At 40.9% G+C, this 27,579-nt stretch overlaps 1 protein-coding gene across 1 annotated transcript; it reads left to right on the top strand.

Moving 5' to 3' along the window:
* Positions 1–133: 133 nt before the first annotated feature.
* Positions 134–27,033, top strand: MTTP (microsomal triglyceride transfer protein). Its single transcript, XM_021550285.2, has 18 exons — positions 134–315; positions 4,596–4,783; positions 5,349–5,492; positions 7,999–8,106; positions 8,857–8,973; positions 9,997–10,136; positions 11,009–11,159; positions 14,455–14,612; positions 15,473–15,641; positions 16,226–16,333; positions 17,216–17,428; positions 18,431–18,642; positions 19,254–19,351; positions 19,453–19,574; positions 19,870–20,097; positions 23,849–23,973; positions 24,333–24,503; positions 25,407–27,033. The coding sequence occupies exons 1-18, from the start codon at positions 255–257 to the stop codon at positions 25,573–25,575; spliced, it is 2,682 nt and encodes an 893-aa protein (XP_021405960.1). The 5' UTR covers positions 134–254; the 3' UTR covers positions 25,576–27,033.
* The last annotated feature ends 546 nt before the right edge of the window (positions 27,034–27,579 follow it).

Below are 27,579 nucleotides of genomic sequence, written 5' to 3'. Positions count from 1 at the left end.
CAGTATTCAAAAATGAAAGCTGAGGTGATCGATAAAATGGGGTAGAAACTGCCAGTTACCTTAGTTCTTAATAATTAACTGGAAGTCCTTTAATGAACTTAGTACCTGAGTGTGGAATTTGGAATCTGACCTTTACTATATCTAGATAAACAGTGTGGCTGAGCCTGTGGCTCTCTCTGCAAGCTCCACTCTCAGCTCACTTCTTGGAGGTTCTCACACTTCATGCTGCAGTCAGGAGCTCAACAGAGTCCAGCATGATTCTTCTCACTGTGCTGTTCCTTTGCATCATTTCCACCTACTCAGCCTCTGTTAAAGGTAGGTCTGTACTGGGCTTGGTTCAGCTTCTGCCTCAGCAGAGGCAAAACCAGTGTGTGTATGCAGATTGCTGTTTTGCCTCAAAAATTATCAGCTTTACTCAGACATGCTTGAGTAATACAAGATGCATTTAGCAGCTAGGTTTAAGTGCTTGTGGCATTCCTCTCAGCAGAGGTGATGGAGGAGATGATGTTTTCAAGTGCACAGGGCCGGTGGTGTGACCAGGAGATCAGAGATCTTGAACTTGCTTAATCAGGATATAATGTGGGGGCACTGACTTCAAAGGGACTTTTCACACGCTCAGAAGTTAAACACATGGAATGCTCTGTGGAGCAGAGCCAGGAAGTCCTCAGGGCTGTCCAGGTTTCAGCTTCTGAGCAGTTGACTCAGCTACCACTGAAGCCAGTAAGAAGCACCCTGTTAGTTTCATGAGAACATTGCTCTGTAGTAAGTCTTGAAAATATGGATGTCTGCAGAAATCCTATGAGCAGAGCTTTACTCAGGTGTCCTGACAAAGTCAACGGTATGAAATCTTGGAGACTGTCTGCTTCAGCAGTGCCAATGTATGAAGCAAGGAAAGGTGTCTGTAGTAGCGACTCTTCATGTACAACTTCATATTAAATTTAGAGCAACAGCAGCCTTATAACATGAGTTTTTAGTTTAATGAGGATGTCTTCATCATGAGGGGAAGCAGGGGAAGCACACCATCCCGGGTTAAGCTGTTATAAAGGCTGTAGAGATGCCCTCATGGGTGCCACCTCCTGCGTTCTTCAGGGAATCTAGGACACTGTGTAAGCACAGAGCAGCAACCTTCCTTCTTCCCTGCCTCTATATACCCTCAGGAGTTATAGAGGAGAGAAATTTACAAACAGTGCCTTTACCTGTGAGTTTATTTCATGAGACTGCCACATTCAGTTTATGGCTAGGTACCAATATGCCACATTTCTGGTGTCTGATCTTCCCAGCTTCCCCTTAATATCAATTAAGCAAAGCTTCTTGATGTGAAGTAATATTTGCTTGTCAGATTCCCCAGGATACTGAGCAAGCATTTTCTCTTTAATTAGTCATCCCTTCAGCTCTGCCAGATTTCCTCTGTCTCTTGTGCAGAGAGATTGAGAGCTAAATTACTGGCCCAAAGACCATTTAGGGCCTCATTGTGAGAGCTGGGATTAGGATTAGTGTTTTACCCTTTCATCAGGCCATGCTGCCTTTTGGAAATACTGAAACATTATTGTGTTCAATTCAGGTAGGTCAGCACACGTAAAACTTTCCTACTGCAGTTCCACTTGAAAAATATTTTCAAATAAGTGGATGGGATTTGCTTTTTAAAGCTATCTGGTGTCAGAGATAGTGGCAAATATGATTTATGAAGGTAGAGCTAGCAAGTAGTTAGAGACACACATGCTGCGCATGCCATATGTATTAATAAAAGGCACAGGACTTGACAGCTGTCTCTACTCATGCAGTGTAACCTTCTGTATAATACAGTATCATGATTTAATTATAGACTTGGCATGTTACCCTTAATGACAGACACTTAACATTACTAGTCAAACTATGTGTTATGCACTCCACCTTGGAAGCAGCACTTCTGACCCCCAGAGAGCTTGGCTGGGCTGATGGCAGTCTGTGTGTCCATCTCTCCTTCCTTCTCAGCAAGTGGGACACTTGCCATCAGCTGAAATGTCAATGGCTGCACAGGCAGCAAGGATTCCAGTGCTGTGCTGAATACAAAGGAAGGAGCTTCTAAAAGTGTGACTTTCTATTTAGAAAAGTTTATATCAGAAAGGTTTTGCAGTATTTCTGTTAAAAAGTACTGGTGCTTTCTTCATGGAAGTTGGCATGAAAATTTAGTTGTGTTGTTTTGAGAACTGGTTCTGGTCAGTGACCCTGTGCCTCTGTCTGTCATCTGTCAAGATCTCCCTTGCCTCTCAGCCTGACCACTCTATTCAGTTGTCTCTCTTGGGTTCCCCATTTCCACAGGGATAAGTGCTAACTCTTTGGGACTACTTTCAATACTGCCTCATCCCTGCTGCTTATCATGGTCCACTCTTGGCCTACCCTTTCCCAGTCTGGCAAACTAAGGGTGTGTTCTGTCCTGGCTCCTGCAGTGTTTTCTATGTGTGAATTGGTGACAGCTTTCAAAACCTCATGTTCTTCTAGCTCCCAGGAATACTTTGCAATTATTCACTTCTTTCATGATACTTGTAAGAAGCTTCTTCATCATTTGCTCATATGTTTCGTTTAGGATGGAGCAGCTCTATTGTATGTGGGGACAAGCAAATGCTAAAAGGGAGGAGGAGGGAAGGAACTCTTACAAAGGAATAAAACCATTTATATGTTAAGCTGTGGGGAAAGGAAGAGGGTAGGTGAAAGGTGCTTTTAACTGAGAATAGGGAGGAAGCAAAACCACAACATGCGCCTTAACTAATAAGAGACTTGTTGCTGAGCACCCAGATAATTTCTCTTGGATGTGCTATTCCCCTACTTTTTTCCTTTAGATAGGACTGTGTTTAGAATGCACCTAGCGGGTGGTATTCCTAAAATCTCAGTCAATAATAAGTCCTTTGCACTGCAGTTTCTGCTGCAAATGAAGGACATTTTGAACTAAGAAGCAACTGGCTCCAAGGGACTGCAGGGAACCTGGGGTGTCCCTGAAAGGTATAGCCACTTTTGAGCAGGCACTGAGCACCCTCTGCTCTCAAGGGTAAATTAGCTTCAAAGCAGGTTATTGGGGAAGGAAATTGGATAGGGAGTTCACAGTAAACCTCCAGGAAGTGTTGCATGCCTCTTGGTGACTTTGTTTTGTAACAGACACACAAGACATGCAAAAGCAGACAAGCCCCATTGTGCCAACATGAATCCTTCAACCTCCCTGGGAAACAGTCAATAGTTACAGCTTTAGCCTCTCACATGTGAACAGGCTGAGCCCATTGGGATCACCAGACCTGCAGCACCACATCCCCAGCTGGCATAAAGTCTATTTAGTTCTGTAGCTTTGCCAACTTACACAACCAACAGATTAAACTTGCTGGAGTGTCCATTTTGCTTAGGGAAAGGTTCTTTGAAGCTGACCTTAATCCACTGCAATGGTATCTGAGTCAACAGGGGAATTATGTGAGCAAAGTTTTAATGAAGCAGGGATTTTGGACTCTTTAAGAACTGCAGAATGTATCCATCCAGCCATGATAGAACTACCTGGTGCACCCACCTAAGTGGGCTTTAAAATATTAAAGTGAAAGAAGACTGATTTTCCTTTCTATCAATGCAGTGATTTGAAATTTATTTGAGTCAGATAAAACAGAGGGATATAACATAAATCAGCATAGCCTGATGAATCTCTGCAGGGGACTTTGAAGACACTGATTCCATTACAGCATGCTTAAGAATTTTTCTGAGATGTTATGAGAGATTTTTCTTCTTTCCCTTGCCCTTCCCTGCACTTGTCATAAGACTGTGATGCATCTCCCTGAGGACAGCACTTTGTGTTTCTTAGATTAACTCTGTTGTGAACTTGTTTCTTCTCTGTACCTCCTGAACTCCATGAAGAAATTTCCAGTGCACTCAGTGGTGCAGCATTTGGGTGTGTGAAGCTGGTGCTGTACTGCTTACAGATAGCACCTAAGGTCACTCTGTGTGTGTTTGCTTTGAGAATGTTAAGAGCACTTAGTGTACAGCCAGCTTATTTTCCCTTCTCTTCCCTTTTGCATTCCTTAAAATATATAAATTAACATCATAGACACAGTTATGGGAACAATTATTTAATTGAAAGAACAATAGCTTAATTATTTTATATAAAAAATACATTCTTAATGTTTTCATCAAATTCATGTCACCCTTGGGCAAGACTCAATGGAAAGATTCCCAATAAATGTTCAAAAGATGAGGAGAATGATTTGGCTCCAACAAATCACATCAGTGCATTTCACATTGCTAAGCACACAAATTATGTGATTACTAACAGTATTTTGAGTTGCAAGTAATTTTGGATTAATTTGTAATACTAACATAGCTGAAGAAAAGAATCTGACAGTCTTAAAGAGCTAGAACAAAGGATTTTGTTACCTTTCATATGTTAAATATGTATGATCAGTGTCAATCACAAAAAACCCCAGCTGCTTCAGAGAGACAGCCTCTGTAATCAAGAGTAGCAGGATCAGTCCCATAAACCTTTTGCTTGTAATTAAATTTTTAATTTTTCTATAGATTTTTTAGAGAAAATGGTGAATTGTGTGAGTTGGTAAATTCTAAAATGCTATTTGTTTTTGCTTTCCAAACAGGGCACACTACTGGGCCAAGCCTAAATAATGACAAGCTATATAAGTTTGCTTACTCAGCTGAAGTCTATGTTGATCGGGTGAAAGCATCACTGCAGAGAAGTGCAGGATATCGGATTTCTTCTGGTGTGGATGTCAACCTCTTATGGAGAAATCCTGACAATGATGATGACCAGCTGGTCAAAATTACGGTAATTATTGCCATCAGACAACTTAAAACATACACAATGTTTTCTGCACTTATCTAGCTGCTAATCTAATCTCAGAGAACTCACTTTCAGAACATGAGCTAAACCTTTTCTTTTCCAGTCTCATCAACTAAACCCAGCTGCTTTGATGATCTAATTCCTATAGAATAAGATTTCACAAATATCTATCTAACATCATAAGCCAGAACTTCAGAATATCTCCTGTATTTAGAAATTGCTTCATACAGCACCTATAGCTTCAAACAACTGGTGTGCAAGCCCTTACCCAAGGGGCAATATATTGTCCTCAGTTGTAGCTGCAAGTATTTCTAAATAGAAACTGGGTTTGGTGCTTCGCTTTCTGATGAGATTTTCTGGCACTTATTTCCCCAGTGGAGAGCACTGTCTTCTTTTGTAAACTTTGACATAGTAATCGTGGGAGATTAATAATTAGAACCAGAAATGCAGAAATAAAGAACATTTATTATGTGATTTAGTCTATCTAGTCTACTCCAGGCCAATTCTACACTGCTCTCTACATTAATTTTCTCTGCTTTTACTTTGCTAGATGAAGGATGTTCAGGTTGAAAACGTGAATGAACGTGCAGCTGCTAAAAACATATTCAAAGGAAAAAGCACGGAGAAGATCATCGGGAAAGAGTATCTGGAGGCTTTACAGAGGCCCATATTGATTGAGCTAGTCCGTGGAAAAGTAAGAGCCTGTCTTTTAAAATTCAGTCCCTAAGTGTTGGGAAGGATGGATAAATATAATTTTTCATAATAATACAGCCAGGATGAAAACAATCCTCCGTACTGGCTGGACAGTATCCTTACCTACAGATAAGTCCAAAAGTCAAATGGACTGTTCCATCTCACCCCCAAAACGTATGGTTCACCCTGCACCTGTAACCCTCCCCTAAAACATCAAGTGTCTGTAACCACATTGGCCCAAGCCTTGTTCCAGCCCACCTTGAAGCCCCCTGATAAGGGGTCTCCGAGGGGCCAGATGCTCTTTCGGAACTCCCCCTCCTCTTGGAACTTCCCCTCTCTTGGATCTTCCCCCCTCATAGGACCTCCACCCCCTCCTAGAGCATCCTTTTGTCTCTCCCCTCCCCCATCCCCTCCAAGCAGGACCTTTCTCCATCCCTAATAAACCTTATATCCCAAGAGCAGCCTTCAGAGATTTCTCATCTCCATTCACCTAAACCATCCTGGAGCCCAGCGCTCCCTACACCTAAGGAAACACGACCCATAACTTTTGTAACAGACTTGAAGAATTTACCAGTTCACTATTCACTCAGTGTTTTTAATAACCCATTGTGTCCTATCATTCTGTGTGAAATACAGTAGTTTAGAACAGACTGTGATTTACCTTCTAGCCCAAGCCTATTGTGTATTGAGAACACCACACAATGGGTAAGTAAAGAGCAGATTGTCCACAAAGATAGGTACACATGTGGATATATGCACAATTGCTGTGTGGGATTTGTGCTATTGACTTCAGCAAGGGTAGGATTTTGTCCAAGATCTGAAGGCAGAAAAGAAGATAGAATTTTTCATGAGGGATGTTCTACTGAGTCTGTGAGGAACAATTTAAATAACTTGAAACCATTATCAAGTATTTTTTTTACCAGCATTGCTTTTCCCAGCTCTTTGGTTTTCTTACTTCTGTGTCACCTGCAGTTTCAATGGTGCCAAATTAATGAGCTTGATGCTGAAAGAGCTACAGCCTTACATATTTTTCCCCCAATCCAAAGATCAGAAGAGAATGGTCAGAGAGCAGATGTGTCTCAATATGTGCCTGGGTTTTATATCCTGTCCTGAGAGAACACTGTCCCAGCACAGGAGCACCCATGTTCATTTGTAGCTCTCAGTGTCCCCATTCCTCTGACACACTTTCTCTGAGAAGGAGATTCAAGTACATCCATCCCACTCTCTTTTTCCCTGCAGAGCTGCTTATGAGAGCTGCCCTTGTACTCAGCCTGCTCTTTTGGCCAGGGAGTGGTGAGGCTTGAGCCATGGCTGTTCCTGCCTCCTGCCCCTGGTCCTTCACCCTCCTGTTGCTTGTGGCATTAGGCCAAGAGCCCCATTTCCCCCCCTGCACCCAAGCATTGCTTGGCAGGTGGGGCATGGGCAGAGGGGCTGTGAGAAAGAAGGAAGGTTGAAGGTCACACTCCCTTTTCCCATCTGCAGGGTAGAGTGAGGGCTGTGACACTCTATCCCAGCAGGATCTTTACCTCCTGCTGTAAATAGGCACTGAGCACATACCCTGGCCACCAGCTCAGCCTGCTGAATTGCAGCTGCTATCAGACCTGCTCAGTAACTTTCAGACTCAGCCCTGTCATCACTTTTACACAACATAAAAAGAAACAGGACAGTGCTGGCTGTGAACTGTACACATCCCTACATGAGAACAGAGGTACCAGAAGAACACATTCAGAATGCATCTGCTCCTCATACATTGCACACTTTCACATGCTGAGGCTAAGATGTAGTATTAAAACCTGGGTTTTTTCTCAGGTAGTAGGGTCTATACACTCCTTTTATGATTTCTTTGTGGTATGACAATTTCATCCCTGGCACAGTAATTTCACTTTTCAGGGTTACCCCAAGATAACACACTGATTATAGTTACAGTTCCAGATAAAGGGGCACTTTTAAAGCATCTTGAATGCAAAGTGGAGGTGCAAAGTCTCCTTACCAGAGGAGAGGCTCAAGCACAATAGTTGACCCATGAAGTGCAAAGGTTGTGATATGTTTGACACGTCATTGAAGTTGTTCTATCTGTGATTTACCTATGATTCATCCTGAGTTTTTGTAACTTGTGATTAAAGTGCAACAGATATTATGCCCCTGTGGGGAGTGGTTACCTGAGGATGATGCAGAAAAATGAGTTGCCTGTGAAATTATGAAAAGTTTCCCATTTCCCATCTAAATTCTCTCTAATTCCAGGAGGAGAGATGCTCACTGCACTGAAATTGTACTTAGGTTGAGCTGAAGGCCAAAACATGTTTGTACAGTTATTGTCAGGCCCTGCAGCCTCTGCAGTTTGCTCAAAATAAGCAAATAACAGATCCAAATTCAACTTCCTAATGAGAAAAGAAAAAAATAAAGGTAGTTTTTCTAGAGTGGATCTTCAATATTCCTTTCTAATTTAATGAGATCTGTTGTACACTTTTGAATGCTTTTTATATACTTTTTTCCCTCCATTCCTACAGGTCAAAACCTTCTACTCATATCAAAATGAACCTGGTTTTACTCAGAACATTAAGAGAGGTCTGGCTAGCCTTTTCCAGCTACAGCTGCACTCTGGCTCTTCTCGTGAGGTATGGTGCTCTATCAGGCAAGATTATCATCACCTGAGGAACAGGCAGAGTCTGATCTGCTCTGGAAGGCAGACCTGTGGCTTCTGCTGACTTCAGAAAGAGTGAACTGTGATAGAAATCAGTGCTTTGATCACATATGAGGTCAGGGATGTAAAGACAGTCTTCTGAATATTTGGTGACACAAATCAAATTGCTGCAATTAGCATAAAGTAGTGCAATTCATTTGATTTAAAATGCCTTTATAAATTTAGCACAATTTGGTAATAAACCACCTTAAACCAGGTCACTATAAAAGTGATTATACTGCCGTTTAAAGGTGGTTGATTCCTAAATTCAACTCAGTGGAGTCCCATTCTAAATCCAAGTACCCACACAAAGTCAGCACTGATTTAGCTGCATCCATTTAAGTTGCCTTCCATTGTTAAATTTCTAAGTCTGTCCCCTTGAAGAAAGCTCGAATTTAACTCAAATTTGTGAGTATAGTGTGAGCTACCTGGTATTTCCTAATTATTTTGTTTAAACAACCATTGTTACTTTTCTTCCTAGCCATCTAATGAACAGTACCCCTGCTAATCCAAAGCAGATTGTTAGAACCACTGACAACCTCAAAACTGTTAAATAAACCCAAGCAGTGCAGCATCTCAGGTACAGGATTCCAACAGTGGAGAAAATGCTTCATCTTTGGAAGGTGTTGTGGGGGTCCCAAAGATAAATTCAAGAAATTGTGCTAATCTAACTCTGTTTTCCAAGGTGGACATTTCTGGGAAATGCAGTACTACTTACCATGTGCGGCAAGATCAAGTGACTAAAATAAAAGACCTGGACTCCTGTGAAATAGAAAAGAAAAGATTTACCAGCCACAGCCGGGTATGATTTCTTTAACAAAATAAAATCTATTCTTCCTATTTGAAATATATTCTAGCAGTTACTACTCATCTTCTCAGAAGTCTTTCTTGCATTAGAGTAAGCAATTTCTATATGTAAATTTTGTAATTTTACTAGCCCAAATGTCATATGTAGTTTCCAAGGAGAGAACAGGGAATGGATTCTCCTGTGGTGTAAACCACTTAGGCTCAGCTGATACAGGTGCAGTCATAGTGATAATAGTAACCTTTTCCCCATCTACTGTAAGTGCCAGGCAAGATGCTGACTCCTGAATGGAGCCTGGTCAGGCTTGCTGGGAAGGTCAAAGGCTTCCCTAATGCACAGGTGTAATACAGGGGATGTGCCATAGATGTAACTGAAGCCCTACTACAGCCCTAGTGGTCCTCCACTGTTAGTAAATGTCTTTCTACGTAGTCACTGTTGAGGGCAGGCTGGACACCTGCTGAAGGCACTGAGATTCTCCACATCAGAAACTGACCTTTCTCAGAGAAGTACAAAGACAGCACACACTCTCTTAATAAAACTGCGTTAACACTATGACTCGGTTCCCAATTTTTACACTTACCACAAAGACATAATCTTGTTTACAAAGCAACAAGCAAAGCAAATCATCTTGTTTGATCTGAGTGTTAGCATGACAATGTCATTTACAAGACATTTCTCTAGAAAAAAATTCTTGTCTTATTTAAAGCATATCTTAAACTAAATATAGTACTGGATGTTTTCTCAGTTGCAGCCTGCTCCATAGCTTCCTGTCCTGCTCCTACTGTCTTTTACCCTCTTACATACTAAATTGGAAGCACATTGTAGAAGTGAGTGACTTCTTACTGCAGAGGGAATACTTGAAAACCCGGTTCATAGGCTTAATTTGAGAGGCCAGCCTATATGCATCTTCCTCATATGGCTCTACTTCAAGTCTTGCCCTCATTTGGAATGGTGAGCTCTTTTCTGATTCATTGTTTGTTGAATAGCTCTCTTCCTGTTTTATTTTTTAATTACTTTCAGATCTTGGATGTCAGTACAAAAGCCACATCTGCTACAGTTTATGTGCTGGAAGACAGTTTCATTAAATCCATTAAGGCAGAAGAAAATTTCGCTTTTGTTGTGAATTACCGACGAAAAACAGGTGCCAAAATAGTTTCAAAGTAAGTTGGGCAATTGGACTGTCATTGATGGTAGCAGGACTAGTGGTTCAAGTCAGGTTATATGTGTAGGTCTTCTAGGATTGAGATCGAAGGCTGTGAACTCTCCAGGTAAGGATTTAGGTCTCCTTTTTATCCATATACTGGTCCAACTGTGCCAAGTATCAGGTCGAACTTCAATTAAGGGTTTTACCACACTGCAAATAATAAATAATGGCATCTATAAGAAGCTAACAGGGAACAGCAGGAATTGGCCAAACCCTTTTAATCTACCCATTACTGCTATAGGTGTTCTGTCTTCTCAGTTCTCAAGAAATACTTCTGATGGATTTCCACTTCTAGCATGTGAGAGTTTAGAAGTATAGAAAATAAAATCTACTGCATAGAAAGGAAACAACAGTGAAACCTAGATCTGTGTTAGACTCCAGACTCCAAAGCACTGAAAGTGTGGAAATGCTCATACAAGATAAATGATTCAGGCATCTCAGAAACAGTAGATATTTTAAAAAAAAAAGTACATTCAAAAATCTCACTTTCCAGATCTTTTAAGAGCAAATATACGCAACATTTCAGAATATATGTGAATACTGAAGGCTGTTTATCAAGTGTTATAAACCTGTGCTTTAGAAAGTCTCTCATACGGGTATTTTATTGCACATAACTCTAGCAGTAGTTTTGCTGGTATCAGCTATTTCTGTTACCTTAAAAACCCCACAGACTTGCCATGTTTTGAACATTTTAAAATAAGACTTCAATCAGTCTGTATTCTATATTTTTTTGTCTGTGGAGGGGTTTTTTTTTTCTCTTGGTGTGATTTTTGCATCTCTGTGCTGATGGTTGGGCTCTAATGGTCTCCTCACTGTGTGGATGTACAGGCAGAGGCTGGAACTGAAGTCAGTCCAAGCTGGGATGGGACTGATCGCTGCAAAGCAAGTCGCTGGTGTGATCAAGACCTTGGACCCCAAATATGTTGCTGTGCCCCTGGAAGCAGAGCCAGTGAAATCTGAATGCAAAAAGTGCCCTTCAGTAAGTAAACACAGGTTCATTGGACATCGGGTTGCTTAGCTGAGCAGGACAAGTGTGAAAGCAAATTTTCTGTTCAAGCAGAACTAGGACAGGTCCAGCATAGCAATATAAATTACATTCTGGAGTAGGGATTAGGAAGTGTTGCAATGGTGCTCACCCCATAAGAGTGTCGTAAGACCTACCACTAAAAGTACCAACCTTTTTGCTCTCTTTTAAAGACTGCAATATTTCTCCAGATCACTAGAAAATACAACACCCTGTTGTTTTATCTCACCTTTGTCAGCCTTGAGCTGGCAGAAGCATATTTCCTCTGGATGGAAAAATAATTTTTAGATGGCTGACTGGTGTTTGTAAACAGTTCTGTCATGGAGGAGCTGAACTGTTCCTATGAATTCAAGTTCATTAGCCATTCCTCAGGCAGGATAAGCATTTTTTGGTAATATATTTAACCTCTTCTGACCCCGAGGAAGTATTTTGTTTAAAGGATTTTATAGGTATTTTGCAAGTATAAAATGGGGCTTTAGTATTCTTGGGAAGTCCAATAATGTTCTCATTTTTTCCTGGGAAACACATTGCCTTGTTTTTTTTATATTTAAGACATCTGAAGGCTAAGAGCATGGTACTGTAAATGCATCAACTTTTGTTTTACTAATGATGTTCATCATAAGCTAAATAGATTACTACAGTGACTGTGAGCAAACAGTATTAATGCTATTACCACTGAGGAATCAATGGGAACATTACTTTAAGGACCATTATTCTCTGGTGTTGATAAGCAAGATACAGCTTGTATTCAGCACACATAATTTTAGTCCTCCAGAGATACACTTTATGAGCACAAATATGTTCCTGTATTGGAACTTTTGCTAGTTATTTGGAAGTAGTATTACACTGTGATATTTTTTCTTGTCTAATTCTTGTGGAGCCACGGAGAAGACCAAAAACACATATTTGGGGAACATAGAAATGATGCTGCACGTGCACTGGAGGAGTTCTGAGCACGGACTATCAAGGCATCCTAAACAGTTTAAGGACAGGTGGTTTTTCCCTGACTCTGCCTGTTGGTGTTTGTGCTGACCAATTTGTCACTTGGGACTGAGTTTGTCATAACAGTTACAATTTTCAGACCAAAATAACAAACACAGGGTATAATTCCCCACTGCCTGGGGACTGAGCTATGTCATTATAAACCTAATGGCATGAGGAGAATGAAGTTCTGCTTTCTCACTGTATTTTTCAGTAACTGCTATGAAAAGATGGGCTCTATAAACAGAACACTGTATCCAAAGCAGCAACATAGCATATGGTACTTATATTTCATAGTATACATTAATGCCCTGCTGACATGCTGTGCCTTAGAGTTTTACATTTTCAAAGCCCTTTTAAAATTGTAACAGGTCTTATATCTATCTTTATGAATTTGATAAAATAACCATTACTACCCTCATTTCCCAGACAGCAGCACTAGCTTCTCTGAGGTTATGGCAAATGTTTGCACTTAAAATTAGGTCTAGGTTTCTGTGTTTAGACAATATAAAGCATCCTCTTTTCAGAAGAGCTCATGTATCTTACACTCTTTTATGCTCATGGTTCATATGGGGAAAGATTCTTGCCCCTTGTGAAGGTGAGGTGGGTTTGTTCTGTCTTGTGCAGCCACCCTTTGTACATTGGTAAACAGCTGTCATGCACTGACATTCAAAATCAACTCCTATTTGGTTTAGAACCTCTTGATTTGGCTGGAGTTTTCCTAGAATGCCCACAAGACTTCTGTTCTGATCTCTGTCAGAGAAACACAGGTCTGTGTCCCTGCTGAGTTGCCGTGTGGAAGTGTGTGCATCTTGTGGCTGAATGTTTGTGTTATTAAATCCAAACTGCCTGACGTGCACATCAGGAGAATGAGGGCCCTCAGAAAAGTCAACTGTGAACAGTGTTTTTAATGCCATGGTCACTGCAGGAGATGGCAGCTGCTCCTGAGCACCCCCAAAAGGAAGGCTTGGTCTCCACTCTCCTTTTCTTGAGATGGCTCCAGCTTGCATCTCTCACCTTGCTTGTCTCTAGGGTATGGGCCAAACTGACTAAGAGCAGCCCACACAGCTGGGCTCTGCACAGGAGAAAATATAGGAGTAATGAGGTTAAAGGGTTTCTTTTCTGGACTGTGGTGCAACTTCAACAGGGGGAATAAAAAGTGACCTATATATTTATCCAATTTCATTCAGTAATAGCAACACTGACCTTGGTGCTAAGCACTAATTACCAGTTGTGGTTAAAAGACCCATCTGTGCCTCAGAACATGAGCTCCTCCCAGATGGTCATTAATCCACAGGAAATATCCTATGTCTCAATCATTGTTGCCTAATTATTGTTTGTTACAGTCAATAGAAGTTGCACTCTGTACTGATGAATGATAGTTCTAATTGCCAGCAGGTTCAAGTGCTATTGCCCAACACAAAATCCACAGAGGGGAACAATTTTAGTGAAGGTCAGATGGGTGCTACTGTTATTTCCCACTCAGGAAAACTGCAGTAAAGACTGCTGCAAAGAACAGCTGAGTTTTCACCTAGGAATGTGGATAACTTGAGATAACAGAGGCAAAGGCGAGGGAGAGAAGAAAGGTCAAAATACTGGCACCAGTTTCTTTTGGGAGTGTATGTGGAAGGACAGATATGAGTGCTTTGCTACCATGTTGGCTCGTTCAGGTAAAAGATGTGGTATGGGAATAAATACAGCAACCATCATTTTACCTTTCATTTTGTACAATAGCTACAAATCTCTTTGTATGAAAGTTTATGAATAAAAAATGGGAATAACTTCTTGGACATTTAGTCCTGTTCTGTACTAACCCAAAATTACCATCTTCTCAAAAAACATGATTAATTGGTGAACTGGGGATTATGCATCTTCCTTTTTAAGAAAAAAATCTACTTAGGAAAAAATGGGAACATAAGGAAAACACCATATTTACCAGAAAGCATAGTAAATTTGCAAGAGAAAATAATTCACTTTATTCCAGTTACAGTAGAAATAAATTTTATTGCACCAAAAGAGATTGCAGTTAAGGTCATGTACAACATCAGGAAAATACTAAAGAGTTGGAAGAGAGACAGCTATAGAAAGATTTCTAAGATATTTGTGCTGGGATATCATAAATTACCTAATACTGAGCTAAAGGATCATCAGTCTGTTGGATTTCAGCTACTTTGAGCAACAGCTGGCCTACATATCTGGATTTATTTAGTCTGATTTTGAGAAATGAAACCACAATCTGAGATTTGACATAATATGAATTGTTTTGCAGCTTTCTGAGCACTGGCAGAGCATCAGAGAACAAATGCATCCTGACAAAATTTCCAAACCTGAAGCAGCAAAAAGCTTTTTGTCCTTCATTCAGAACATCAGAAAAGCTACAAAAGAGGAGATACTTAAAATTATTAAAAGTGAAAATAAAGAATATCTGTAAGTTACCATGAACAAGCTTTTTCAAATTTTAAATTGCTGGAAAATGCAGAAGGGCAAATTGCATACAGAGATTGAGTTCTACTGGTGATGTCCTAGCAATGCAAACCCAGTGTTCAGTACTGTCTACAGGAAAAGGATTTTTTTTTTACGTTTTGTTTGTTCTTGTATAATAATAAATTTTCAGTACACCCTTCAGCCACCAGGGTTGTATCTACAGTGCAAGGCCAACATGCTTTGTAGTTTAGCCAAAGGTTCTCAAACCAAATGGTTGTTCTGAAACAGTCTATAACTTGTTCTAGACTTCCCATTTGTTTCCTTCAATAGGAAATACAACAAACAAGGGGAACATTGATGCCTGGGAATTGTCCTAGTATTAGAGTTTGGTTGTAAACTGCATGCACACTGAAACTTGAGAGTTGAAAAGCATTTCTGAGTAATATGGTAGAGATCTTTCAAATAAATTGTAGCAGTTGTTAGCAATGGAGATAAACCTGAGAGTGACTCAGGTAGCATAGAAGCCTTTTCTCTATGTGTCACTGTACATGCAGTACTAAAACACATCTTTATATGTACAACCTTTTCCTGTAAAGTTCAATACATTTGTGATAGTTCAGTTTTTAATACTTTTTGGTCTCCTATTTGCATAAGTTCAAATACTATCCATGGGTTTGAGTTTGTGTACCATTTTGAGGTGAAAGTTCAGGGACAATTTTCCAACAAGAATAAAAGGTTCTCTTACTTGCAATGAAGAGCTGTTTCAGTACATTAGTATCTTTCTCCCAATATGCAGCCAAGTCTTTTCAGTATTGACTGGCTCATTGCAATGATAATGTTCATTTATTTGCACTTCTTTGTAGTCCACAGGTGGTGGATGCTGTAACCTCAGCTCAGACACCAGAATCACTGGAAGCTGTACTGGAGTTTCTTGACTTTAAGGATGCAAGCACTTTTATCCTGCAGGAGCGGTTCCTGTATGCCTGTGGATTTGCTTCTCGCCCCAGTGAAACGCTCCTGAAATCGTTAACTGTAAGCCCAAGGACACAACAAATAGAGCTAATGCTCTTATGCCTTGTTCCAGTCAAAGGGGAAGACAAGAAACAACTGTTGCTGTTTCTAATTTTCCTTTCTTTATGCCTTCCAGGGTTTCCTATAAGTTTGCTATTAACATAGAGCCTGCAAACTACAGACATTCCTAGGTCCAGACTGAAAGTCTATTTACTTTGTAAAGTATTTCCAGAATCCATTACTTGAAAAAGAAACATAATACTGAATGTTAGGAAAATAATTTGAGGATTGTTTGATTATTGCCTTATGAAAGTCCTGTAATCAGAATTGTAAATCCCTTCCCCCCCCCACCCCCCCCCCCCCCCAAGATGAATCTACTTGAAACACTGAATGTAACTGAAGGTGAAAATGGCACAGAGTTATTATATGTAATATATGTAATGATAGAGCTGTGCTGTGCTTAGCCTGGGCCCTGACCATCGTGGTAATCACTGTCCTTGCATTGCATTAATGTTCACAGAAAGTGAGGGAGCTTATTGAACCCACAGCAGCGTGGCTTTCTTTTTTACACTGAGACACTAAACAGCTTTGCTTTTGCATGACAGGAGAAGTTCAAGGGGGATGTTGCCAGTCAAGAAATCAGAGAAACTCTTGTCATTGTCATGGGAGCGCTCATTAGAAAGCTGTGTGACAGGGAAGGCTGCAAGCTGCCAGTGAGTATCTGATGGTCACTGCTGCCCAAATTCTGGTCTGCAACACATGGGACTGATCCCTGGTGACATTACTGGGAGAGCATGACAGACATGGGAAGCATATTCTCCCACTTAAAATAAGTCCATGAACTCCTATGTATGATAGAGGATTGTATTTTTTTAATAATGACTTCTACTTTGTCAGATTTAGGCTTTTCCCATTTCTGTAGCTAAACCTGTCAGCAGAAGGAGTGCTTGTGCTGCCTTGTCCAAAAGCTTTGCATATCCTCAGAGAAACACTGGCAAACTCGGGATCTGTTTATTGTTTGCAATCACCTTAGGTTATTTCACCTGGGTGAAGAAAATTCATTGATTCGAGTACTCAACTGTGCCCCAAACATGCATAGAAGACTTTTACTCTGAGCATGAACTGAGTAGATGCTGGTGTTAGGTGATGAGAATGATCAGACAAGACTGCTGGGTCAATGTTGTTCAGCACTGCAGCACACTGCTGAAAAGATACAGAGCCCTTTTAATTACCTGAACAGACCCTTTTAATTTCCCTTGTTAATTGCCAAGTAGTTGTATAACATTATGTTATGAAGCACTGAAGAACACTTCCCTTGCCTTTTTTTGTGGGGACTTGTTGGCCCCACAAGGAAGACCTGTGAAGTCCCTGAAACAGGTCAGGAGCAGCTGGCAAGTGATAAAACTTTGGATCAGGTGTCACTGTGGCTGCAGTCACTTTGGTTATGCTTGAAGGAAGCCATCAATGTACAAATGAAACCTTTGCTAACCCTGTGCCACAAAAACATGCCAGAACTCAGCCCTGCCCCTTCTACTCCTGCAAGGGGAAAAAGGGAGGTTTATGATCACCATTTAATGTGCTGTTGATTTTGTTAGGCTGTTGTGGAAGCCAAAAGGTTGATTCTAAATAGACTGGAGAAGGCCAAGAAAGACGACAATGTGCAGATGTACCTGCTGGCACTGAAGAACGCGCTTCTTCCCGAAGCAATTCCAGTACTCCTGAAGTATGCTGAGTCAGGAGAAGGGCCCATTAGCAGCCTTGCTGCCACTGTCTTGCAGAGATACGATCCCTCTTTTCTCACCAAAGAGGTAAGAAAATATACTGCCCAAGAGAAGAAGTGCAGGAGACTGTATTAAAGAGTGAATTAAGAGTTCATTTCTTGTTATCAGCAACGTGGACAGTGAGGTTGAGTACAGATTCAGTAAGTTTGCTGGTGGCACCAAGCTGTGTGGTGTAGTCGACATGCTGAAGACAAGGAATGGACTGGTGGACTGTCAGCCTTCGGCTCCAGGGTCACACACAGCCACCAAAGGTGGCATGCAGTCTGCGGGGAAACCGAGCTCTGCTCACCAGAGGGAGCACTTGGACACCTGTGCAACCCTTGTTCCTTCTTGTGCTTTCATACAGGGAGAGCACACAAACTAAGAGAAGGGTAAAACAGCTGCATTTTAACCTGCAGCCTCCAAGAATTGGAAAATACATAGAAAATAGTGGGACAAGAGGTCCTGCCTCTGCTGCATTACCTTGCATTCCATTTCATCCCTGCTGCCAGGCCATCAGGATTGAGGGCTGTTGGGGTGCTGCTCTGCAATGAGCATGCTGGAGGCCATTCAGTGGGACTATGTGGCTTTCCACAGACTCCCCTGTAATGAAGATGTGTCACAATCTTCTCAGGGACACACCATCACAGGCACTATCTAGAAAATTATAATAACAAGATTCCTGGTTTTTAAAGTACATGTTTCCTTAACAGTCAAGAAAATGCCTGTCTTATCTATAACACATTTGTTCTTAGTGCTGCTACCTATTTACAGCCCTGCTTTGAAAACCAGTGTGTAAGGCTGTATTTGGTCTATGGCTGAGAGAACATAACAGATGTCCCACTTGTCCTTGTGGTCACTGAGCTATACATGTCTCAACATTCCAAAAGGACCATGAAAAACATGATGCTGAAAATATATCCTTATGTATTAGTCTTAGCTATGGAGCTAACTAAGCTAACTTAAGCTGATATTATAAATGAGATTCCAATCTGTACTTTTCCTAGTCATCTGCATGAGCACTGAGTGAATAATGTGTTTCCTGACCAGGTGAAGGAAACAATGAACAGGATATACCACCAGACTCGCAAAGTCCATGAAAAGACAGTGAGAACCACAGCAGCTGCCATCATCTTAAACAGTAACCCATCCTACATGGAAGTGAAAAACATCCTGCTCTCCATTGGGGAACTGCCTATGGAAATGAACAAGTACATGCTCTCCATGATCCAAGATATACTGCGCTTTGAAATGCCTGCAAGGTACATTAAGTTCAGTGTAAATAAGCACAGCCTTCCTTACAAAGAACACATAGGTTCTCATTAATTACTAAAACTTAAGGAGAGTATAAAAGGATATCTTATTTTTATGTCCCTTGTATTGTTATTTCAGAATAAATCCCTTAATTTCAATATAATTATTTTAACAGATATTCACATTTCACAGGTACAAAAAAATAATTGGGCATCTGACTTGCATTACTGTGAAAAATGTCTTCTGTTGATCTTACTTCTCTCAATGGGTCCCTTGCTTTTATATTTTCAGAACCAGTGATGTGGAAAAATTTTAAACATCACAGTCTGAGAACAAAAATAATCAATATATATCTTCTCATTAAAACCATTAATTTTCAAGCAAGACCTTTGCTTGCCTTTCTTTCTATGACTGCAGGGAGTACCTGAAATTGAAAGAGAGACTCCAGGTTAGGGCAGATTTTTAGTGGGAAAAGGTAAGGGTTTTGAAGACCCTCTTTCCTACTGGGAGATTCACCCTCTCTCAAATTTGATCTTTCTATCAAAAAGTAATACATTTGGTACTGTAACATTTTTATATCTCAAAAATTGTTTTGTTTGTTTGTTTTCAAATCCCACAGCAAAACAGTTCGGCAAGTTCTGAAGGACATGCGTGCCCATAACTACGATCGCTTCTCCAAGATGGGCTCTTCCTCTGCCTACACTGGATATATCACTCGTATGTAACCATGAGACTGCCTTTAAACCCTCTTTGTGTTCCCAAACATTTCATTAATCCACTAGTGTAGTCACAGGTATCTTCTTTCTTTTTTAATTAAGGTGGTCCTGATGTGTCATCCACATACAGCCTCGACATCCTCTACTCTGGCTCTGGCATTTTACGGAGAAGTAACATGAACATCCGTGTTTTCGACAGAAGCACTGAACTTCATGCCATCCAGGTAACTGCCACACTGTGAAAATGTGTTTGAAAGAAAACTAATCTCAGGCTAGTGATCTGCATGTGGGTAAATTCTGCTCAGCACCTAAAGGGCAAAAACATGGCATGAGATTATTTTATTTTCCATTTTACTAAGTGCTCTTCCTAGTTCCATTAAGTCTTAACCTCATACCTTCTCCACTACAACTACATAAATTAGAATTAGGCATTTGGACATTAAGAAAATATGTGGTGTTGTTAATAGACTGAGTCAGGCAGGATTTTTTCATTGATTCTATATCACTGTTCCTTCATAGGTGGTTCTCGAAGCTCAGGGCCTGGAGTCCATAATAGCTGCAACTCCTGATGAAGGCGAGGAAAACCTGGACTCCTTTGCTGGCATGTCAGCCATTCTGTTTGATTTCCAGCTCAGGCCAGTGACATTTTTCCAAGGGTATGGTGATCTAATGTCCAAAATGCTCTCAGCAACTGGAGATCCCATGAATGTGGTGAAAGGACTTGTCCTCCTCACAGATTTCTTACAGGTACTAACAGCACACTATTTGCTTCTTTTTCTGTCTCTTAAGCACAGATGGTTCCTCCCCCACTCTGCTATTGTAGGACACCTTATTTTCTTTATTCTCAATGCTGATAAACCTGACCAGTCTTACACAGGCTGTATTTATTAGGGGAGCAATAGAAAAGTAATGAGTATTAAAAACCATAATGAAATTACATGAAAAGCAACCTAGAATGAAGGTGAGAACAGATATTCTAGAAAATAAAACAGAAACTTAACAAAAGCAAATCCAACTGAGTTTCCTGTTGAGAACTCATATTGCTCTCACCTATGACCTCCCCTCCTACAGTTTCTTGTAATACAGTATTGTCCCATGTGGTCACCTAAGTTTTCCTCTTCACCAGTTGTCCAGGGACCTTGTGTCCAGTTAGGCAATAATTGTCAGGTGAATGCATCAGAGAACTTTCCTTCAAAGAGCAATGCTAAGAAGTCCGAATTTCAACTGTTTATTTCTAGGCAAAACAAGGAATTAAAATGAGGATTATACAGTTTTTATGCAACTGTCACCCCAAATGATTTGCTAATTTTGTGCTGAAATAGATTCACATATAAATATAACTGGCTACATAATGTGTTATTGGAGGACTAAGAATCTAGACATCTCTCTTGAAGTGCAGGGTCAGCACTTGGTTTGATATCTTTGCTCTTCCCAAGCTGGTATCTCCTTATAACATGTGGATTTAACAGCTGTACTCAGCTCACTAAACACCTGCAGTCTCAAACTTTACTTTTGGCTTTTCCCATTTAATTCTCAGCAAAAGAAAATGCCAAAAGTAGATTATGAGAAATCCACTCTGTGCAAAATTACACAGAAACACCCTCTGCACATTATAGGTTTCTCCATCCAGAACCCAGCTCAGCTCCTTCTAATGGTATTTTAAGTCCAAAGGGCTTCCCAAGTAGTGCCCAAAATGGCTAACTAAAGCTCATTCCAACAGTGCTTTACAGTTCACACGCAGATTATGGGCAAAAACTTTACTGTGACCTATTTAACAAACAGACCGCAGAGGTGAGAAAGATAATCATGTCTAGTCCTGAGCATAGGGAGCATTTAGAGAACTAAATATTTCCAACTGCTGTGCATGCACGAAGCTCCAGACATACTCAGGCTGAATCAGCTGGCTGGGCACCCCTAGAGCTCTGTCCGCCAGCAAATTGTCCATTCCTTGCCTTTGGAGAACCTCTCAAATGTTTGGGGCAGCCAGGGCTGGGACTGTGTGCCATTTTTAACAATTTCATGGTGCAGTGTTTTCAGTCAGCCACTGCCTTTTTGGGAGCCTTGGCAGCAGTCTTATCTCCACACCACACAAGGGCAGGAATGGTTGAAAGTGCTACTAAGCACAGCTTTAGGCTAAGCTGCCTTTTAAGCACAGTCCATCTTTCTAAGAAGGTCTTATAGCTACACTCCAACTCAACAGCACATCAACATGATTTTGGCACTTCGTGTGGCCACAGTGTTGTTTGAGGGCTAAGAATAACCAGAAGTTCTGTTCCTGCTATAAAATAAACAGCTCTCATAAAACTGTTTTCGAGACTCCTAAGTCATCTGCATTAAAGTTTAGCAGTGTTAATAGTTCTCCTAGGCAACACACCTGCCAGAAGCCCAGAGAAATTAAATACTGTATTAATAGGTCAGAGAAGCCACTGAAAGCCAGAGTCCAGTGGAAGGTAGCCAGTTCCCAGAGAAGTGCTTGTTGCAGCCATCTTTGTGTTGCATTACAGTAAGACTGCAGTACATAAAGACACTTTCTTATTGAAACACGGCACATTTCAGCATTTCAACATTTTAAACAGTAACTGATTCTGATCTTTTGGGTTATATTTTCCACTGCAAATGAGACACAAAGTTTAAAATAGGAAAGCAAAGGAAAATACTTCTCTTTAGGAGGCTGGGTCCCTGTGATTTACACCTCCCATCAGCCTGGATTGGATTTGCACATGAGACGAAGGACAGGGCTGAGCTATAAATAAGGAAATAGATGAGCTAGTAAAACACAAGACAAGTGCTCCTTAGCTTCTCTGCTGGTTTCAGTGACAAATACAGCTTAATTCTAGGTAGCATTTAAGTCTTGAACTGTGCAGCCTTTGTAAATCCAGCCTTCTTTAATATTCTTGGGTGCAATTTGACAATACATCTAAAAATATCTGCTCCTCTGGTTGTGTGTACATATCTCTGCCAGCATGTATACTGTTACCTCCTGACTCATTAGCAGCTACCCACCAATCCAGTCCCAATTAAAAGTAAAGTAGAATAAAGTAAAACAAGCTTTATGTCCACACCTAAACAGATCAACAAGGGAAGTATTTTATACCCAGTTGCAGTCAGTATAAAACTCCCTTTGATTTCAGAAAGATTTCAATTTTGATCCATGATTTTAACTTGGATGAAAATAAGAAATCAGAGCATCATATGACCACACTTGCTGGGGTCACGCTGTATTTGTAAGCCCCAGCCAGCCCACTGCATTCTTTAAATCTCAAGCCCACTTTAGCAGCAACTGACTGCCAAGATGGCTCTGCCAAGCTGATTCTGTCAAGGAAATAATTTCAAGGATAATTAACTTACCCTAAAAGGTGAAGTAACCATGTACAGCTACCATAATTATCCGAGTCTTCGATTACAGCCAGATAACTTTAATGTTCTGAACAAAAACCTTCCCTGATGTTGCTTCTTGCTGTAGGGATAAGGAAGCTAGACTGACTCTCTGCTTCCTTCTTTCTTAAATCTTGGGACAGCATTAGTTGGAGCCACTGGACTACTGAATAGCTAAGAAGAGAATAGAGACTTCTAGAGTGCCTGGATATCAAAAAGGGGCAGGAAATTCACATCCCCACATGTCCTATAAAGGCCTGCAACATTACAGGTGCTGAGAATACCACAGGCACAGAAACCTGAGAGGAGGGAGAAAACCATCTGTGAGACTGGAGAAGGTGTCCTGTATGTGAGGCACATGATCAAAATAAGCTTTTCCCAAATTAATATTTATTTTAAAATGGTGAATTAATCCACTGCTTCTTAGGGAAGCAGGACAACTATATAAAGAGAGCTAGATTGCCAAGCTGGGTGAACCTTGAAATCTTGGCTGTGTGTCAAACCTTAAAAGGAATGAACTGCCATGACCCTGAGCTATATTACCACTTCCGAAATTGACTTTATGGATGTGTATCCAGTCCAGCCTTGCAAGTTTCATGAAGCCATAAGCACATTTGATATATGATGGAAAATGCCTTAAATGCAAATTAAGGTGTCACCCAGCCGCTGAAGACATAACTCCTGTAATATGGTGGGGTTGGAACCACTACACAAGTGGCAGCCACCTACAGTGCAGGTCTGCTCAGGGGTGCTGCACTGCAGCTGTGCTGGGCTGCCAGCAAGGAGTTCAATGGGATTTAGCTGGACTGCTGTCACAGCCTTGGTGGGGCTTGTGTGGTAGCACTTGGAGACATGATATTCCCTGCAGTGACACATTTCTTTGTGCAGAAATTATGCCAGCTGGCACACAGAGTACAGGGAAAGGATGCAAGGTGCCTTGCTGTAGCTTCATCCCATTTTTGAGTGAGGGAGGTGCATCAGGATGTTTTGTCCATCCTTTCAGAAAATCCCTCTATTCCTTCTTGTTCCTGCAAAATGACATGTGGTGTAAATGCGTCCCCAAAGGGAATAAGGACACCTCTGAGGTCTGCAGTCAGTAACCTGTGCTTTCCCATGGCTCCAGGAGATCCAGCTGCAGTCTGGGCCCACAGCCAGTGCAGAGTTCCTGGGTGGACTGGCCATCGACATCTCCGGAGGGATGGAGTTCAGCCTGTGGTACCGCGAATCCAAAACCAACGTCAAGAACCGGTGAGATACTCCCAGCACATGCTGTAGCTATAGACAGCTCAGGCTTCTGAGCCATGGTAGCACCAATGAGATGAATTCAAGTATAAAAGACCTAGTAGATGAGTTAGAAATAAGCAATTAAATAAATAGAATTAAATAGTTATGTGCACGGGAGAATGTCTGTACCTCTCTTTTCCTTTCCACCTGGATAATACCAGTTTCTACTGGCCTCATGTGAATTTATATACCTTTACATCAAGAACAGTCTCTTTTGAGGGCATGTATGCATTTTATGTATGTATGGTAGGACTGTTTGTAATTCAATTTCCTCTTTTTTAATGTGCTTTGAAACAACTGTAATGCTTAATTTTTTTTTGTAGGGTAGCCATATTTATAGCTGGTAACACCGAGGTGGATTCCTTCTTTGTAAAAACTGGTATGGAAACCACTTTGGAAACAGAAACAGCTTTAGACTTCATCTCCACGGTGCAGTTTTCACAGTACCCATTTTTGGTCTGTATGCAGATGGATAGAGTGGACTCTCCATTCAGGTAAGAACTAAGAACACACACTTTCTGAGGTGTCCTCCAGCCAGCTGCTGGAACTTTTGGTTTTCATAGACATAAAATTAACCACTGATGCCAAATTCCAGCCTAACAGGATCAGGTGCAGTGCAGGCTGTTACACGCACTGACCTCTCTGCTGACCTGTTCCTCTCTGGCCCTTACCCCTGAGATTCAGAAATAATATTTCTGAAGATCACAACTGATCAGCTCTGAATGTGCATTTCAGTCCAATTTTTTAATTTGATTTTGCAAGTGAACTTACTTAAGTGGCAGGACAGTAGTGTCCTCGTGTACAATCAGATCTGATGGTGACCTCAGGCTTTGCCAGCAGTAGTTCTCTGTTATGCTGTTGAGAAAGGAAGTGCAAAGCCTTCATGAGCTGAAGTGGAAAGTTTTCTTTATCATCTGCTATTTACTTGTGTCAACAAAAGTACCTGGTCTGGTACTCCTGCAGCCATTGTGTTCTATCATACTTTATTAAGGCACCAGTTTTCCTGAAAACTGAACAACTGTGCAGTAAGGTTAAAAAGATGCTCTTCGGTAGCCAAAGAATAGTAATTAAATTGGTTTTATTTGATATACTGCTCTCTCCTAATCCCTATTTGCTAAGACCTAAGGAAGATAACATTTGCAGAGCCTGTGCCAGATTTCCATTCAGATTTTTCTCATCCAAAAGATGATTAAAAACCTGAGAGGATTTAAAGACCTTGAGAGTCTCCAGGAAATCCTAAGAAAACAGTGTCTGCTATTCTGCAGCTACTAGCACATCTGCTGACTATGTCTGCTCGCTGTGGAAGGGCCACCTCGCCTGTGTGCGAGGTGTTTGTAACGGGGTGCAAGCTCTGCGTAAACCTGCTGATGGCAGAGCGCGGTGCTGTGTCTTTGCAGGACTCACACGAGCAAGTACGAGAGCCTGCCCTCTGGCAGGCGCTACACTGCCAGCAGCGGGAGGGCAGCCACGCTGGCAGGGAACGAATACCCTCTCCACCAGGAAAACTCCAACATGTGCAAGAAGGTGTTCGGCGCGAAGTCTGACTCCGCTGGCAGCTGGTTTTGAAAGCAGCACCTGGGATCCTGCTTTCCTGAATCCCTCAATGACTTAGGCCTGCACACACTTTACCAACATGGAGCTTGACCTTGCACTGCTGCATTAATGGGAAATTTGCCATTGATTTCAACGGGCCAGGATCAAACTCTCAGTGCGTGCACAGTGTTTACATATTAACCTATATTTAAAACTTTTGTAAAAAAAAACCCTAAGGCAAATAAAGACCAATTTGGTAGCATTCTGTGCACTCCCGTTAGGGTGGTGCCCATTTTTCATTTTTACTTTTTTGTGCCAAAAGCAAAAGTAATCCTTCTTTTTTTTTTTTTTTTTCTTGGGGAATACAGAAGTCTGTGTTTTTGATGTCTGGGAAGAACAATTATGTATAAAGAATGATTATTTATAAATGTATTTTAAAGTATTTCAGTGTTTTAGGCCTATGGCCAATCCCTGTAGAAATATTCAAGTACAATTAACATCCAGATAGGATCATGAATTCCTGCTTACTCAGTATTGCCTGTTTACAAAAAAGCAGATTTTATTTTACATGATTTCAAAGGATTTTGTGAGGTTTTTTTAAGCAGGCAGAACTTGATTATTATTATTTATCTTTTGGAGTTTTTTTTATTAACTCCTGTAGTTAAATACATTTGATTAACAATATGGGGTTATGTTTCCAGAATGAACTTACAGTTGCCTTAATTCTGTTCTCATTGAAATCAATGGTGCAATTTCTGTAGCTACCAGAAGCAGGAGCAGAGTTAAGCCAATACTGGTGGCTCATCAAGGTTGTGTCTTAAAAATGTCTCCCTATGTGTAATCAAGGCAGGTGCATTTCAAAAAATGAGCATGCACTAAGGCAATTCTGAACTATAAAGAAGGAAAAGATTTTGAAAGAAATAGATTTTGGATGCACAGTCTAGCAAAGCCTGTGCAGAGCCAGAATGTTTTCTTCTAGGTAAGTTAGGCTTATATTTCAACACAAAAAATAATAACTACTCAGACAGGCCCTCTTATTAAAATTACTTACACACTTCAAGCAGTGTCTTCATAGGATCAGTGAAAAAAAAAGTTTTGATTATTGCAGATTAAAAAAGAATATACCCCATCCCAGCTCAGCTGATCTCTGATCCATCTGATTTAATTTCTATAGGACAAGGTGGGCAAGTGCTGTTCACAAAAAAAAAAAAAAAAAAAAAAAGAAAAAAGAAAGAAGTAAAATAAAAAGCCAAGAATAATTGTTTATTTTTAAAAAACCCAAACACAAAAGCAGGCAGGAAAAACTCATAAATTGCCATGAAAAAAATTTTATTACAAGATTAAGAAAAAAATCCAAACTCTTTTGTGTTGTAAAAAACCAAGAGTGCAGAAATCTGCAAAAATCAAACTGTCAGTGGGATGAAATGGTCTGCTTGTTGTCTTTCCAGAAAATGCCCTAAATAAAACAGGTAAAATACAGTGTAAAGAAAATTGTTTCCAGTCTTATTGTCTGTTACTTTTTGGGTAGGGAAAGCTTCTCACTGGGGAAGGAATGCTGTTTTTTGGGGTCAGAGGAACCATTTTACTCTATATGAAGCAATATATGAAGCAATAACTTAAATGGGCGCTCAGGTCCTGGGCTCCCTCCTAATCAGGAGATTAGATGAGGATGCACCATGGGCTGGAGGTGCCTGCCCAAACCCTCTCCTCAGAGGAGTGGTAAGACCCAGGCACTCCTGGGTCAATACTGCCTTCAGCATCCACTCACAGTCTGCACCCTGTTGTAGACCTCCACTACTGTTTCAGGAACACACTGAAGGCAAGCCTTTGCATTTGTTATTAATACTTGCTCTTTGTGTCACACTAAACAAAAATAAAAGCAGAGCTACCTACTCAGTCACCTAGCAAGAGGCAGTCTCCTCCTGGAGTGACCTGGCACCCTAAAGACAGAAGGTGGACAATTAAATAGCTGCCATCACTCTTTTACTTGGAAAGAGTCAGGATATCTACAGATGACACCTTAGCCCCACTTTGCCA

Source organism: Lonchura striata, chromosome 4 (assembly GCF_046129695.1).
Source record: "Lonchura striata isolate bLonStr1 chromosome 4, bLonStr1.mat, whole genome shotgun sequence".
In the NCBI taxonomy this organism is placed as follows: domain Eukaryota; kingdom Metazoa; phylum Chordata; class Aves; order Passeriformes; family Estrildidae; genus Lonchura; species Lonchura striata.
The sequence above is the reverse complement of the archived record's forward strand: the minus strand, read 5'-3'. Positions and strand labels throughout refer to the sequence as shown.